The sequence below is a fragment of the Cyphomyrmex costatus genome, unplaced genomic scaffold (genome assembly GCF_001594065.2).
Source record: "Cyphomyrmex costatus isolate MS0001 unplaced genomic scaffold, Ccosl1.0 scaffold280, whole genome shotgun sequence".
Lineage (NCBI taxonomy): Eukaryota > Metazoa > Arthropoda > Insecta > Hymenoptera > Formicidae > Cyphomyrmex > Cyphomyrmex costatus.
Window position 1 is genome coordinate 68332 of NW_017276911.1, and position 17838 is coordinate 86169.

General features: G+C 32.8%; 1 protein-coding gene across 1 annotated transcript; it reads left to right on the forward strand.

The window, feature by feature from the left end:
* The first annotated feature begins 1413 nt into the window (after window positions 1-1413).
* Haspin (haspin) lies at window positions 1414-13267 on the forward strand. Its single transcript, XM_018541262.1, has 11 exons — window positions 1414-1555; window positions 5160-5361; window positions 5498-5780; window positions 5846-7817; window positions 11422-11679; window positions 11781-11907; window positions 12003-12176; window positions 12251-12518; window positions 12603-12755; window positions 12832-12974; window positions 13052-13267. The coding sequence occupies exons 1-11, from the start codon at window positions 1414-1416 to the stop codon at window positions 13260-13262; spliced, it is 3933 nt and encodes a 1310-aa protein (XP_018396764.1). The 3' UTR covers window positions 13263-13267.
* The last annotated feature ends 4571 nt before the right edge of the window (window positions 13268-17838 follow it).

Here is a 17838-nt window from a genome sequence, read left to right on the forward strand (position 1 = left end):
TAAAATTTTTACTCAATTATGGCAGATTTAAATCATTACTTATGTCACATTATACATATATTTTTCTTGTTCCTATATTCTCTCAAACTAATCTTCTTTTCATTTTACATGATTAATTATGTTCAAAACATCATTTTAATTCGAAATTTTTCTGTATAAATGATTTCAAACTTGCAATAGTGGACATTTTGTACAGATATTATTTTGAAGAAAAGAAAACCAATTTGAATATAAAATAAATATATTAATAAAAAGTATAACTAAAAATAATAAGCAAGATTATAAATATATGTAAATTTTATAGTGAATATGAAATTATCATGCAAGTGGATATAAATTTTAATTTTTTAAAAACGCAGTTATAATTAGAATAAGCTTGAAACATGTACAGAATCATTTCCTTAATACCGAATCTTTTTCAAAATTTTAAACTAATCAGCGATCTTCTTTATAATCTTTTTATATTTCAAAACGTTATCTTAATTAAATATATAAATGAACAAGAATAAATTACAAAGCGTTGAACATAATCGTATAGTCATCGTTTTGAATACTATTTTGATAACAATAATTTTTATATTATATTGTAATAAATAGGATATCACAGAAATTTATTGTAAATTTTCTCAGGTGAATGATAATGAGATGTATTGGAACTTTCTAATTTTTTTCTAGACGATGCATACGCAAATATTTTTATTATAAAGTATTTTTATTATAAATTTATTGTAAAAAACAAATGTAATATTGTGCAAAATAAAAATGTCGTAATAGGATTGTTATGTCTTGAGGACTCTATAATTCTCTTTCTCTCATCATCAAAATGCTATACATATATAGAAATCCTTTAGGTATAGAGATCGGCTAAAGCTGTGACACATGATATTAAATCGGAAATAACGTAATTTTGAAAATGCTTGTTAATATCAACGTCAATTTCGATATATATTACGTAATATTACTTGTTTATTATAATTTTGTTATAACAAAGTTATAATAAATAATTATTAGAAAAAGTTATAGAAAGAAATAAATAGAATGCTGAAATTCTGGAAAAATTATTTTCCCATTCTATTTATTTCTTTCCTTTCTTCATTTATTATTCATTTTATTGTGTTCTTTAAGATGAAATTGTCATCAGAATTTATTTCTCGGTTGTGAGGGAGCTCACTATGATTAAACATCTTTTTATCCTTTGTTATTTTTAAATTATAATTTATTTATGTAATTTTCATTGTCTCTGAAGAAGGTTCAAAAATAAGCCGAAACATGTAAGCACAATTGTTTGTAATAAATAGATTTGCTTGATATATGTATATTGGCATTGCGTGAAGTTATCTGCGCTTGAACCCTATTGCTCTTTTCTTTCCAAGATAGTTTTTAAGTTAATTTGTTACAAGACTTACTGCTTAGATGCCTGGACGGTCGCCACTTTGTTTAACCAACAACAAAGAAGGAAGATGCCGGTCTTTCGTCACTGGATCCTGGACGATGCCAGACGATGGACCCTTCGGATGCTGCGCGGACCTCTCGGAGATATGTAAGTATTCCAAAGGTAAGTAATCCAACAGGTAAATATCTACAAGGTAAGTATATCGTTAATGATTGCAGCACTACTTTGTTAATTTTAATATCAATTTTCTTCACGCGTGCACGTAATGTGTCCTACACATTAACGCTTTTGCGTGCGGTAAATAAACAATACCTCAAGCCGTTAAGTTATTTCTCTAATCCCACTCTTCTGCGCAAAAACGTTGCTGTATAGGGCACATTACGACGAGCACTTGTAAAGAAGAATTCTATGTGTAACAGTGGGGGCATAAGTATTTGTTTATAGGTCGACACGGGCGCGCGTACGCACTCGCTTCGCTCGTGCCGTCGCGCCCGTCCCCACAATAAACAACATTCCCCCACCGTACACAATGTACTATTTCATCACGCGGACACGTTATGTGTCCTATACTGCTACGCTTTTGCGTGCGGTAAATATATAGCCAATACCTCAAGCCGTTGAGTTATTTCTCTAATCCCACTCTTCTGCGCAAAAACGTTGCTGTATAGGGTACATTACGACGAGCACTTGTAATGAAAAATTCTATGTGTAGCAAGTGGGGGCATATTTGTTTATAGAATGTACTATTATTATATAAAGGTTAAATATGTCACTTACCACTAAATTACACACGACTTATAATTGTATGCTTTCCTTTGACACACTCGACAGAAACGTCGTTCTTAACATTCAACTTCTCGCTATTGAATCGTTTACATGATTATTAATACTTAACGCGTTGTATTTGCACTTACTTCACGTAGCGGCACGTTTTTTTTATTACCGCCAAACGCAGATAACCCCGTTTAAAATTATCGAAAAGCTCTCGATCCGTGATCCGTCCGGGATCAACGATATCTATCAAACGTGCGGACCTCGGAGAGAAATTCATTCTCGCGCGCGCTTGATTGCTGCTCGAACGCTGATTGGAGCCCGCCAATTCGGATCCTCCAATCAGGATAATGTCAGAATTCCCGCTCCTAAGATGGCAGGATATTAAGGCTGACACATAAGGTGCGATCCACTTCACGCTGCAAATGCTTTGAAGCATTGGCTGCGTTCAGCACAGAAAGCAGCTTTGCAACTGTTGTAAAATTCTTTAATATGATTCGTCTTGCCCTTATTTCCTCGTTAGATCTAAATGTATAAGCCAATTATATTCAAGAATTTTACAACAGTTGCAAAGCTGCTTTTTCTGCTGAACGCAGCCATTCTTTTATGGCTCCCGCAGACAGAACGCGGCAACGCTTGCCGCGCGGCGGAAGTTGCCTCGATAGCCAATCAGCGTCTCGCCGGCAAGATATTGATTGGTTATCGTGTCAACTTCCGCCGCGCGGCAAGCGTTTCCGCGTTCTGTCTGCGGGAGCCAAATATCGTGCCAACTTCCTCCGCGCGGCAAGCGTTTCCGCGTTCTGTCTGCGGGAGCCATTAGCGTTTTCGATTATAACCGACTCGACCCGACTCCGCGTCGGGTTGACTTCGATCATAAGTTTGATTTGAGACTCAATACCTGCATTGACCTGCACAGTGTTATGGCGGAAGAGTTGTCTTCTATAACCTCAATAATAATACCTCAGAAATAAACAGAAATTGTTACCTACTTTAAATGATATATACCATTTATCGACTCGCACAATTTTCGTAAGATAAACAATTTCTGATTATTTCTGAGGTATTATTATTGAGGTTATAAAAGACAACTCTTCCGCCATGACGCTGGGCAGGTCAATGCAAGTAATCTGAGTTTCAAATCGAACTTGTGATCGAAGTCAACCCGGAGTCGGGTCGAGTCGGTTAATCGAAAACGCTATTTGATTGGTCAATTTGTAAAATTCTTTCTTCTGATTGGTCAACGAAACATTTGCAGCTTTAAGTGGATTGTATCCCATAGTATTAAGGCACGTATCGCGCCCATTATCTAATTGGCCCGAGTCTTCAGCCAACCGGAGACGAAGTTCTAGGAACTCACTGAAAACTAAGGGTCTACGCACAATAGGAGAAATATTAGGAACAGATATTAAATATAAGAATTTTAACCTGTCAGAAAGCGCACATTCCACAGTACACAATTCTGATAGGTTAAAATTCTTATATTTAATATCTGTTCCTAATATTTCTCCTATTGTGCGCAGACCCTAACAAATCTAATTTTCATCAACGCGGAGACCATAGGGTCCGCGATTTGATTGGCGCACGCCTATAACCAATAGGTTTCGCTTTTAAGGTAAATATTCACTGCTTCGGGTCGGTTCTTATTGAACGCTCACACCACAGGGTCCGAGATCCCATTGGCGCGCGCTGTCGACCAATCTAGATGCAACAAAATATTGTTAGCTATATATCTAGAAAACAAGTTTTCCTATTGGATATCGTACCGCCGTACGTCGGATGTCGTACGCAGGGCTGCGTTCAGATATTACGCCTAGGTAACTCTAGGCTATAGTTTACGTTACGTATATTATATCAAAAATGCACCCAAGAGTTATCTGAGTGTCATTTCTGAACGCACCCCAGTGTGAAACTTACATAAGATGTAATCAGTAAGGGGTGCGTTCCAAAATTCGACTCTGTCAACTCTGAGTATCTTTCATCCTTGTTGTTCGCCAAATGTTGAACAAAGATAAAACATACTCGGAGTTGACAGAGTCGAATTTCGGAACGCAACCAAGGAAATCGTAACATTGGATTCGCTAAAAAAAAAAAAAAAAAAATATAAGGTGTCTGACTAGCGAAGCTTCTATCGGCCGCCACTAGGGCCGGTATTCATAGTCAGTTCTTATATTCAAGACCATCTTAAGTTCAGTCTTGAGGAGTTACGAACCAATCAGAGGCCGGTATTCATAGTCAGTTCTTATATTCAAGATCGTCTTAAGTTCAGTCTTGATGAGTTACGAACCAATCAGAGGCCGGTATTCATAGTCAGTTCTTATATTCAAGACCGTCTTAAGTACAGTCTTGAGGAGTTACGAACCAATCAGAAGGCCGCTTTAGCATCTTAAGACATTACTTAAGACAATCTTGAAATAAGAACCGACTATGAATACCGGCCAGAGGGTCGCTTTAGCATCTTAAGGCATTACTTAAGACAGTCTTCAAATAAGAACTGACTATGAATACCGGCCAGAGGGCCGCTTTAGCATCTTAAGACATTACTTAAGACAGTCTTGAAAGAAGAACCGACTATGAATACCAGCCTAGGAGATCTTTGCATCGCCAATAATTCGATGGTTACTGGAAAAAAAGCCGGCATGGGCTGCGTTCAGCAGAAAAAGCAGCTTTGCCACTGTTGTAAAATTCTTGAATATGATTGGCTTATATATTTAGATGTAATAAGGAAGTAAGGGCAAGACCAATCATATTAAAGAATTTTACAACAGTTGCAAAGCTACTTTCAGCTGTTTTCTCTGCTGAACGCAGCCATGGTTCTCTCTGCCGTCGTGTTTCTCTACCAGATTTTTTAGTTTTTAGTGAAAACGTGTCGTGTTGAATGAGTATATTTTTATTAAAATTTTAGCTGAGGAAGCAATTCTAAATAATTACCCTTTTTTTTCTAACTTGTTTATATGCTCTGAAAAATAACTTAAAGAAAATATTTTCATTTTTTGAGGTGAAATAATGAGCAAAAAACCAATTCGAACTTACCAGAGAAAACCTGCGAAGAGACTGATAAATTCATCAACATTATCTGCTGTATCAAGTGAAAAATATTTTGTGAAAAATAATCATTTTGATAAAAATGAATTGTATAATGATTCTTTAAATTATGATCCATTCGAAACAACATTTGACAGAATTGCCAAAGAAGTAGTGTAAGAAAAATTTGTATTATATAAATTTACTTATTTTTGTTTATATTTTTTTTATGACTATTTTTATGTGTCATATATTGAAGATTCTATATATTTATATGTGTATACCTAACTCTAAATTTATCTCAACATATAGAATACCTCCTATGCCATTGGATATAAATCAAAATGATTCATGGAAAGATAGTAGCAGTGATAATAATACTACCGATGCAACAAGTTTAAAATCTGAACATACAGATTCTGATCTTTTTATGTACAATAATATATCAAGTTCAACAAATGTTAGCCATAAATTAGCTCGTAAATGCAGGAAACCAAAACAATGTATATCAGAAAGTATGATTTCTACAGGAATGTTGCCTAAAAAAACAAAAATAATGTCAGTTAAAGATAAAACATACTTAGGAAAAACGCAGGTATGTCCATTTATTATTAGAATAAACAATTAAATTTATTTTTAATAATATGTATTGATAATTAGGGACAGAAGAGACAAGCAAACAAGTTAAACAAAAAGAAAGTGTTAAAAAATAAATTTAAATCTAGTTGCGTGTGCAACGAACAAGTATCTTGTATAAATTCTAATGCTATAGATGATTTGAACAACGTCTCATATAAGAACGATATTTTATGCAATATCCATGAACCTTTGCTACAAAATGTTTTAAAGATTGGCAAAACAATTACATCACAAAATCAATCAACTACAACTAATGACTCTACTGCTAATTGCAAGCAAATAGGAAACTATCAACAAATTATCAAACCATGTTTTGTTAAATTAAATGCTTGTACTGTGCAGAATTATATATTGAATCATGAAAAATTTCGAGAAAATAAGCAAGATATATTATATAATGGAAAGTTCTTGTATACAAATACTTTACAAAATAAGGGAAATATTTCTGAAGTACAAAATATTGTTTCACAATCAATCTCAACTGAACATAACGAGTTTAGAGACTTTAAACATTTGTCAATTAAACATTGTTCTGTAGCATTATGCAATAACATTGTTAAAAATGTATCGCAAAGTAAAAAAAATATAAAAGATACTATCAATATAAAAGATGAACCAAACATATCACATTTAGTTTTTTGTAATTCATCTGAAATTATTTCAAATTGCAACAAAAGTATTGAACTAACATCATATGATACAAAAAAAAAGACAGATCTAATTAAAGACAGTTTTGTAAAAGTGGAAAGATTACAAATAGAAGAATTTGTAAAAGATAATAATATATTTGAAAAAAAGCAAAACATAGTTTCTAGCACTCCTCTTGGCAAACGAGTCAAATCTCCTGGTTTAGTCATATTTTCTCCTATTAATTCTAATAATTACGACAAGTCACTTTGGAGTCAAGAAGGTTCATTAGTAACTACAAAAGAAGATATTTCCAGTATTAATAGGAGAAATTCTCCTCTGGTGTCTGAATATTCTAAACTCAAATCTGCAGATATACAGGAAACACAAATTTTATTATCTCAGAAATCACAAACTACAGATTCCATTGTTAAAAATGAATCTTACAAAAATAATGTTCCTATAACTGTTACTCAGAAATATGATGTAGAACTCAGTGTTGAAACAGAAAGTCCACACTTATTAAATATGTCTACTGATCAATCACGATCATTATTTGATGATACAACGTATAATCACAATCATTCGGTAAAAAATACAAATGAAGATACAAATGAAATAGAAAAGGAGTATCCTGATACGCGTATATTTGTAGAAACGGATACACTAGAGTCATCCATTGATTTATGTTTAAAACAAAAGCAATTATCAAGTAGTAATAGTCTAACTGATACAGACTCTCAGTACATATCACCTTCCAAAGTATGTTTAACATTCAATGATTTAGATAATGTGCAAAAAAATGAATTTCAAAAAAAGCACACTATAACAGGAAGAAATATAGCAGAAGCAATTCATGAAAGCCTTAAAGATAAAACTGTTAACATTAAGCACAGTTCATTAAGTGAAAGTCAAGATAACATTAACATTGATGCTCGTGTGCTGCTTATACGATTACAAGATCCGATTAGAATAGGAAGGAGGATACAATATCCTAAATGGCATTTAAGCACGTCAAATATTTCCAATAGCATAAATAATGAAGCTTTACAATCGAACAACGAAGTATTTCACAATGTCACAACTGACAAAGACTTTTCTAATATTCAATCAACATATAACTCTGAACATTCTAAGAATTTATCTCATAATTATTTTGAATCCTTCAATGGCATGACTCAACTATACAGTGATTTAAATGAACAAATGGAGAAGTCTATTTTTTTAAAACCGGGCAAGTATTGGGCTAGATCTTTGTCAATATTAAATAATATAAACAATGAATCGAATTTAGACAAATTAAGTATTGGAAAGGGGAAAAAATGGAGACGCAGCGTCAGAAATATACTGAATATGCAAAAACAAGGTAATTTCTTATATATAATTTTTTATTAGATAATAGTGTTTGACAACAGAATGACTTTCGAACACCAGAATTTTTTTTTAAATTAATTTATTACAATCTATCACAAAGTGGATATTCATTAATACTAATGATATTAATGTAAATAACGTCTTGCACAGTTATATGCCCATTGGCATACCCTTTCCCTTCCCTTATTTACTTAGGAGGTCTTGAGGTAATTTGTGTTAGTCTCCTTTTTTGAAGTTCATTAGTTATGCTAGAGTGTTTGGATGTGTGTCGAATCTTTCCTCTCTTATATTTCTTTACATAATTTATCGCCACTTTCTTTACTGTAGGGATATGTATGATAAATCATGATGGAGAATTTCATTAGTTACAAACCAAGGCATGTCTACTATAATATTATGCGAAACATCTTACACTAGAACATTTGAATAATTTCGATATTGGAGTGAAAGGCTGTGCCCCACAGCTGCACTCCATAAGTCCAAATTGGTTTTATGATACTTTTATATAACAATAGTTTGTTTTCTAATGACAACTTAGATTTTCTAGACATTATCCAATACATTCTGCAGAGTTGCAGTCCGAGTTTACTTTTTGCAAATATATGGTTCTTCCAATTTAAGGCGTCTATCTAAGTGAATACCAAGGTATTTTACCACATCGACTTGTGGAATCTGAATGCCACCACATTTATTGTGATTGGAGGGTAGATCTCGCGTCTCAACGTGGAGATGACATGTATTGACTTTGATTCGTTGACTTTTATTCTGCATTTTTTAGAGATTCATTTGGAGATTCTCGTCGAGGTTTCCGAAAATGGTACTAGCAGTTTTTAGATTAATATGTGTTGCGAGTATGGCTGTATAATCGGCGATAGTACCCATTATCACGCTGTGATGATGGGAATATCAGAATTAATAATTTTTTTAGTCTTTTTTTTTTTTAATGTGTTGAATACTACGAACATTAAAATATTCTTAAAATTGCTTTATCACAATTTTGTGAGTTCACAAATTAAATTTGCAAAATAAACTCTGATAAAAAAAAGTTGATAAAAAGCGATATAAAAATTCTAACATTTTGAATATGGAATCTAATTTATGAGTTCATTAATTTGAATCAAATCTAAAGCCTAATCTATATTTGTATCATAGTGTCGTAAACGTTGTTTGATTTTAAAATTAATGCATCGGATTGACTAACGCACGATGTAGGGTGCAGTCCACTTAACGCTATAAATGCTTCGAAGCTTTTGATTGACCAATCGGAAGAAAGAATTATACTAATTGACCGATAAAAAAAATGCAAAGTATCTATTTATAGCATCAAGTGGACCGTAGAAGTAGATCAAGCTTTAGAGGGATCTTGTACAAATCTTAAGGTAAATGTACCGGTTATTGGACACAATTAAGAAATTGCATAATAAAATTATTTTTTAAGCTTACTAAACATTAAAATTTTATTAAATTCTGTTACGACCGTATACTGATAAACAAACAAAAGAACAGCCTATAACGGTCAAACCTGGATCATAATGCTTATTATAATTATGTGTGATTTTTATATACTGCGTACGTAGTCCTCCCATAAAATCTATCGATTGGTGCTATATTGGACTCCTTTTTATCGAATTTGAGCCGGAAACGTATTTTATGTGTAGTGTGAAATTAGCCAAAATTTGTAAAGTTCCACGGCGTCAATTAAAAATTGCGCAGAAATGGTATTTACAGCTTTCGAAAGAGTGAATCTTTATCTTTAATTTGCTTTTTTATTGAGCTCTGTACTATTTTTTCTGCCGAGTTATTCAACGTTGAAACAAAAACGACCCTTTTTCCTGATATTAAATGACTCTAATTTTGTTAAAATACAAGCACAAGATAAAATAACTTTATCAAGAATCATCGTATCGAGATGTTTAAAAAAGCATTTTAAAGCGTTTACTTTTCATACCGGTATTTCAAAAAACAGTATTACCAATATTTCGTGAAGTTACATAAATGAAGGTACGTCAAAGTTTGACCGTCAAACCTCAAAATTTTTAATGAAATTTGATAAGTTCCACGGCGCCAATTAAAAATTGCGCACAAATGTGGTTTACAGCTTTCGGAAGACTGAATCTTTACTTTTTTATTGAGCTCTCTGTACGATGTTTTTCACCGAGTATTCAACATTGAAGTAAAAACAACCCTTTTAACTCAGTGAAATAAAATCGTACAGAGAGCTCAATAAAAAAGTAAATTAAAAGTAAAGATTCAGTCTTCCGAAAGCTGTAAACCACATTTGTGCGCAATTTTTAATTGGCGCCGTGGAACTTTGCAAATTTCGTAAAAAATTTAGAAATTCTATGCATCTTCATTTATGTTTGTGTAACTTCACATAATATCAGTTCGACTGTTTTTTTAAATATCTGAAAAGTAAAGATTTCAAGCTTTAAAATGCCTTTTTATAAACATCTCGCTACGATGATTTTTCACTGAATTATCACTGTTTGAAAATATTAAAAATTTATGCTAAAATTTAATGGCCCGTTTTTTTGCCTGTAAGTATAATTTATTATTTTCTCGGATTCAATTCGTACAATTTTCTTAATCTGTTATTATCAACTTTGACTTATTACTTTTATAACAGTAATTCAGTACGAAAGACAATTTCAGTTTGGAGATACTACTTCTGATCACTCGGTTTTTATCTTATCCTTCTTTTTCATTCAAATTTCCTTATCAATCTGCATTTACCGTCAGCGTTCCGTGTATTGATCACATAGTTTCATTTCGAGCGCCAAAAAGTTACACTTCATGTCTTAATATTTATTAAGACTTAACTCCTACATTATTTTTTGATCCTCATGAAAAAAGAATAATGAGCAAGAAAGGAATTCTTTTAATGTTTATTTATTATAATATTCGTAATGTAGTATGACTTATCTATTATAGATAATAAAAAAAATTCTTGCGAAATTAATGTAAGATTTATATGGAAATATACTTTTGTCAATTATACGCACTAATAACTGCGTCGATTTAAATAACTACTTACGTTTTACTGCTAGTTTTTTTATGCCATAACCTAAATCTAGCGTCTTATGAGCGGAAATTTACAATGGAATAGAACATCGTGACCAATTGTAACTTTGCATTCATTATGTTTTTGTTTTTTGCGATTGGTCTCGTTCCGTTCTGCTATAAATTTTTGATCATAGAACGCCAAGTCATTAGATAAGGTATTCAAATTTTGTGTAAATATTTATATTTGTAATTTGCTTGAAAAACAATTGAAAATGACTTATTAAAACAAAATTGTAATTTAGAAGTACTAACCAATAACATCTTATAAACAAATGTAATAAGAGATCTTGAATAATTTTTATATTTAAATTTTAAATTTTGATGTTATTTTTTACACCGTATAACTTGTATAAGTGGTAATATTTCAAAATTTAATACATTTTTATAATAATGAGATTAAACAAAAATAAAAAAAGTTTCGATTCTTATGTATAAACTTTTTATTAAATGGGTAGGCTTTGTCGTAATCTAATATTATATAATGCGTACATAGCGGCAGATAATATTAAAATTGTAATAATCGTTATATGCAGGAATTTTCCAAAGTTGTATGAAAAAGGGTAAAGATGATACGAATTTATCTAGCGATAAACTTAGCATATCAAACGCATCATCGTTCAACAGTAACAAATATAAAGAATTCGATTTAACGAGTTATCCTAGATTTTCTAAAAGGATCTCAGTGAGAGTTGTACTTAATAATACAAGCACTAGATGTGAAATCAAAGACACTCCATTTCTTGAGGCATTTGGAATAACTGCAGAAAAATCTTCAAATTCGAAATTATCATGTAAGTGCTTTTAATTACATGTTGCTGTGCACGGTGTACTCGTTTTACGTCACATATTACACGGAATGTTATCATATTAATAATTAAATAAATATTTACAGACCGGGAGGAATCATTGATACATAATAATCAATTTATTAGTAACCATTCCACAACTGCAAGAGACGTTGTCTTACAAAGATGTTCACAAAACTGTTGTATACCTTTCGCAGATCGTTTTCCAGATTCGTATGCAGATCTTAGTATATATTTATATACACACAAATTGTATTAATTAATACAAATATATATTGTATCATTAATTACTTTGTTCTTATTGGCAGGTATTTGGAATGTTGCCATAAAATAGGCGAAGGTGTTTATGGAGAAGTTTTTCTTCATGAATATGAAAGTAAAAAATCTGTTATAAAAATTATTCCTATAGAAAATGAACGGTTAGTCAATGGTGAGCCACAAAAAAAATTTAATGAAATATTGTCAGAAATTGTGATTGCAAAGTGAGTTAATTAATCAGTTACATGCACATATTGGTAACATTATTGATAAAAATCATGAAAGAAAATATTTGCAGGGAGTTGGATAATTTGAAATTAAATGATATTTACAAAACTAATGGATTTGTAGAAGTTAAAAATATCAGCTGTATTATAGGAAAATATCCAGAGAAGCTCGTAAAACTTTGGAATATTTATGATAATGATAAAACATCCGATAATGATTGTCCGTCAATGTTTGATGAAAATCAATTGTATATTGCTCTTGAACTTAATCACGGTGGAGAAGATCTTGAAGCCTTTGTATTTCAGACTGCAGAGGAAGCTTGTGCTCTATTTTTACAGGTTAATTGTTTATATCAGCGATATGTCAAATGATAACAATATTTGATAAATTATTAGTTCATCATAAATTCTTATTTTGTATAGACTGCATTGGTATTAGCAGTTGCAGAAAAAGCACTTGAATTTGAACACAGAGATTTGCATTGGGGTAATGTATTGATATCAAGAACAAAAGAACAATATATATATTATAATCTCGAAGGAAGAGAAATTAAGTTTCCTAGTAAAGGTGTAAAGGTTCGTTGTGTACGAAAAATATTTTAAATACTATTATGTATATTTTTCTTTATAATTCTAATAAATTTTTCTCAAGGTATCTATAATAGATTTTACGCTATCGAGGATGTTATACCAAGGATGTTGCATATATAATGATCTCGCATTAGATCCAGCTTTATTTACTGCTCATGGTGAATATCAATTTGAGATTTATCGTCTTATGCGCGACAAAATTCAGTAAGTCACACATATACATTTGATTTTTTTATCTTTATCTTATATACTGTTTATTTGTATTTCCATCATGTATGCAGGAATAATTGGCGAAAATTTGAACCATATACAAATGTTTTGTGGTTGCATTACATTTTGGATAAAATGATTACGGCGGTAAGATACAAAAGGAGAAACTTGAAAGTTCATAAACAAGCTATTATTAGATTAAAGGAATTTAAAGATATAATTTTAAACTACAATAGTGCATACGACTTTGTAATCAATTCTAATAACGTCGTATTTCTATGATACAAGCCCACATGAAATGTCTATAATAAACAAACTTTACAAAATTGTCTAGAGATATTCTGTATACTAGCTTATATACTTAACTTGGATATTAATGTAAGAAAATTGTGATATTGATATGACTCGTTTTGATATTTTACATACGTATTACATAATAATCGTTCATGATTAAAATTAATTCACATTGTTTCTTTTTTCAACTTTATAGAATTATCTTCTTCATAGAATTATAAATACATTTATTCGTACTTCAGTAATAAAAACGTATTAATTTTTTGTAATATTTTTTTTATTATTCTACAATTACTATTTTCTATATAATAGATTAATATCAACTTTGTATATATAATTTTCTGTTTTAATTCTTAATAAAATTATACTATGGATTTACGTAAGTTAATTATGGAAATTATAGAACTATGAATTTCAATATAAATTTGATATTCTTTTTATTATACTAGAACATAACAGCGCGCTTCGAAGACTGAGCTTCTGAAATTATATACATATATATGTATATACACTCACAGGCAAAAAAAGTGGGCCACTAAATTTTTAGCAAATATTTTTAATATCGTTGAATAGCGGTAACTCAGCGAAAAATCATTGTATCGAGATTTTTTAAAAAGCATTTTAAAGCTTGAAATTTCTACTTTTCAGATCAATACTTAAAAAAAAGGTCTTACTGATATTTCGTGAAGTTACACAAACACAAATGAAAGTGCGTCAAACTTCAACATTTTTCACGAAATTTGAGAAGTTGCACGGCACGCATTAAAAATTATGCACCAATGCCGTTCACAACCGTTTCGAAAGAATGAATCTTTACCTTTAATTTGTTTTTTTTTATCAATCTCATACGACTTTTTTTCACCGAGTTATTCAACATTGAAGTAAAAATGCTCCATTTTGCTTCAACGTTGAATAACTCGGTGAAAAAAAAAATCGTACAGAGGTCGATGAAAAAGCAAATTAAAGGTAAAGATTCACTCATTCGAAAGCTGTAAACCGCATTTGTGTACAATTTTTAGTTTGCGTCGTGGAACTTCTCAAATTTTGTAAAACATTGAGAAGTTCAGTTAGAGACACATCTCCATTTATGTTTGTGTAAGTTAATCATGAAATATCGCTGACTCGCTGTCTCGCTCGCTCTCGTGGTACGTAGTTCCCGCAGCTCGTAAATGGACGTTGGTGCCGCTAGTGAGAAGCATTACAGGAAAAAGGCCACCATGGCCGCTCTCAGGTTTCTCTCTGGTCAAATTCACATGGTTTAGTTAAGTCTCGCGGAAAGAAACTTTTGGCTTTCCAAGCATGACCGGACAAGCCTGATCTCTTCGTAATCAAACAAAGAATTGACTTTGATAAGGTTAAAGGTTTCCCAGTGCCAAGGATTGCTCTTTCAATTCCTTATTCTTTCTTTCGATCCTCTCTCTCAGAGTATACGGCTATACGCATGCGCGAAACGAGAGAGAAAGAAACGGTTCCAATTGGTTCCAAATGAGTGCGTCCTTTTCTAGATGGAATTACCCCCACTCCTCAAATTTCCGACAATGCGTACTCTAGTACTACTATCTCTATGGCTACGATACGACCAATGTAGAATAGGCTTTATATTCAAGACCGTCTTAAGTTCAGTCATGAGGAGTTACGAACCAATCAGAGGGCCGCTTTAGCATCTTAAGACATTACTTAAGACAGTCTTGAAATAAGAACCGACTATGGGTACGGTCAACGCGATGCTACAAATGCTTTGAAGCGTTTCTTGATTGGTCAATTTGAAAAGTTCTTTCTTTTGATTGGTCAATCAAACGCTTCGAAGCATTTGTAGCGAGACTTTAACCGTACCCTATGAATACCGACCATAGAGTCCTAGATATCAGAGAAGCACAACCGGCTTAAGTCAGTATCGCAAAATTACTAAGAAAAGTATTAAAAATGGCGTCGTTTGCAGACGAAATATGAAATCCACCAATCGTCTATTAGTCAGCCATTTTTAATACCACTGAATGAATGTCATGATTGGCTGACAGTCAGCTAATGAGGACGCGGAACATCGGTTGCGCTTCTCTGATATCTAAGACTCTAGAGTCACATTGAGCGGAAATCTACAGGGCTGCGTTCAGAAATTACGCCTAGGTAACTCTAGGCTATAGTTTACGTTACGTATATTATATCAAAAATGCACCCAAGAGTTATCTGAGTGTAATTTTTGAACGCACCCCAGCGGAACGGAACAGCGAGACCAATCACAATCGAAGAAAATAAAGCAGCGGAATGATTGTAAAGTTCTGATTGGTTTCACTGTTCCGTTCCGTTGTAATTTCCACTCAATGTGACTCCAGACTAAGGGTGCGTCCCGATGGAGAAAGAAATAGCGGAACATTGATAGAAAAGAGATAGGATTGTTCTATCTCTTTTCTATCAATGTTCCGTTACTGTTCCGTTCCGTTATTTCTGACTCCATGTGACTGCACACTAAGGCGGAAAGCAGAAGAGCAGTTAACCGGTCAGAACTCGCGCTGGTAGTAAATAGTACAAAACTAACAGAAAGTCGACTACTTGATTGGCTATTGCTTTCCCGCTTTCCGTTTTTCCGTCAAGGTGTGAACCCGGCCTAAACTGGAGTTACCATATATGTAAACATATATGGGAGTTACTTTGAGCGGAAATCTACAACGGAACAGCGAGACCAATCACAATCGCAGAAAGTAAAGCAGCGGAATGATTCTAGAGTTCTGATTGGTTTCACTGTTCCGCTCCATGTAACTCCAGCTTAAGGATGCCATCCCATAACACGTATAGGAGCCTACAGACCAGAGCGGCGCAGCGGTGAAGCGGCGAATGATAGCCAATGAGAGCCATGATTTTGCGTAAAAGCATGGCTCTCATTGGCTATCGCTCGGTTCTTCACCGCTGCGCCGCTCTGGGGGTCAATCACGTAACTTTTTCTCTAGGGCGGAACCGTGAAAAATGAATATGTATGAACATATACACACATCATGCGAAAAATTTTCACGTTTCCGCTCTAGGGGAAAAGGTACGTGATTGACCCCCTGGTCTGGGTATCGATCATGAAACTTTTTCTCTAGGATAAAAAGTGAAAATTTTTATCATTGAAGTTAATGGAGAAATTTTTCACTTTTCATTTTCCATCCTAGGGAAAAAGTTTCATGATCGATACACTGTAGGCTCCTTATCACTGTACATACAGGGTATCAATTATGAAACTTTTTCCCTAGGATGAAAAGTGAAATTTTTTACCATTGAAGTTAATGGAAAAATTTTTCACTTTTCATCCTAGGGAAAAAGTTTCATAATCAATACCCAGTAATCGATTCTGTCCCTCGTAATTTTAAAATGAGAAGTAATCACCTTTCTGTATATTGATGTTCACATGCACGATTAAGCTGGAAATACAATAGGCACAGGCAGCAGGAAATAACGAGCTGTCCAATCAGAGCTGTGACGTATAAGTTCGATATTATATCCCAGATCTCTGATTGGACGACTGCTTATTCCCTGTTGTCTGTGCCCAGGAAGTAATAGCGAATTCGGACGATTTACACTAGCACTGAATTCGTGTTGCACTAAACTATGCGAGTGTAACCTAGTAGTGTCAGCAAACTGCACTGACGAAATTGGCAGTGCAAGAAATTTTGCACTTGGTCAGTTTGCTTTAATAGTCAGTTTACCATAATAATGCAATATTACCGAATACGACGAGTGCAGTGCACCAAACAGGGGCCATCGATCGAACACGCTGCACTGGGAAAATTTACACTCAGTGTACACTAGTGCAGGCGATCGAATTCGCTATAAGATATAATGGGCCTTCTACAATAAGCCATAAGTCATAAATCGGAAGTAAGAAACTAAAAATTGACGACTGTGATTGGTCCATTTCTAGCTTATGACTTATGATTTGTGACTTACGGCTTATTGTAGAAGGCCCATAAGGAGACTCCACTCCGTAAAATAAAAATAGATCCATTTTAGGTTTCGAGTTCAGTTTCCGATTCTCGATACTCGCAGCGCTCGTGAATTTATGCCTAGTTCACACAAGGCACGATACGTGACGAGCGATAACCAAGAAGAACTCTGCTTTACATTAGTGACCCTCTAATAAGAGTCTGGCCACCTTCTCCCCGGTTTGTGATTGGTCCGACATTTATCATCCATTCCCGCAAATTTCTTTAAATTTATAAATTGTAAAAATTAATAAATTCGTAAAAATTAAAGTAGAATCAATTACAATTTTTATTTTTATTATTATTTAACTTATATTAACATTATTAAATATTTTCTATAAAAACTTTTATGTAAAAAAAACGTTGCAATATGTCTTTCATAAAATAAAAACAACAATTAAGTAAGTATTATAAATATATTGAAAATATAAAAATTAATATATTAAGAATATATAAAATTTATAAAAATATTACAAGATTAAGAAACTTTAATAAAAATTAAATTTAAATACAAATAATACAATTAATGCTTTAAAATTCTTAACAAAAAATACTTAGGTAGCACCAATAGGGAATAAATAAAGTAGTATATTTATGCAGAAAAAAAT

Excerpts from the sequence above, each read along its gene's own strand:
- Haspin (XM_018541262.1), top strand. The coding sequence starts at position 1,414 with ATGCCTGGACGGTCGCCACTTTGTTTAACCAACAACAAAGAAGGAAGA. Across the intron at positions 11,908-12,002 it reads GCAGATCGTTTTCCAGATTC|GTATTTGGAATGTTGCCATA; the intron begins GTATGCAGATCT and ends TCTTATTGGCAG. Across the intron at positions 12,177-12,250 it reads TCAGAAATTGTGATTGCAAA|GGAGTTGGATAATTTGAAAT; the intron begins GTGAGTTAATTA and ends AAATATTTGCAG.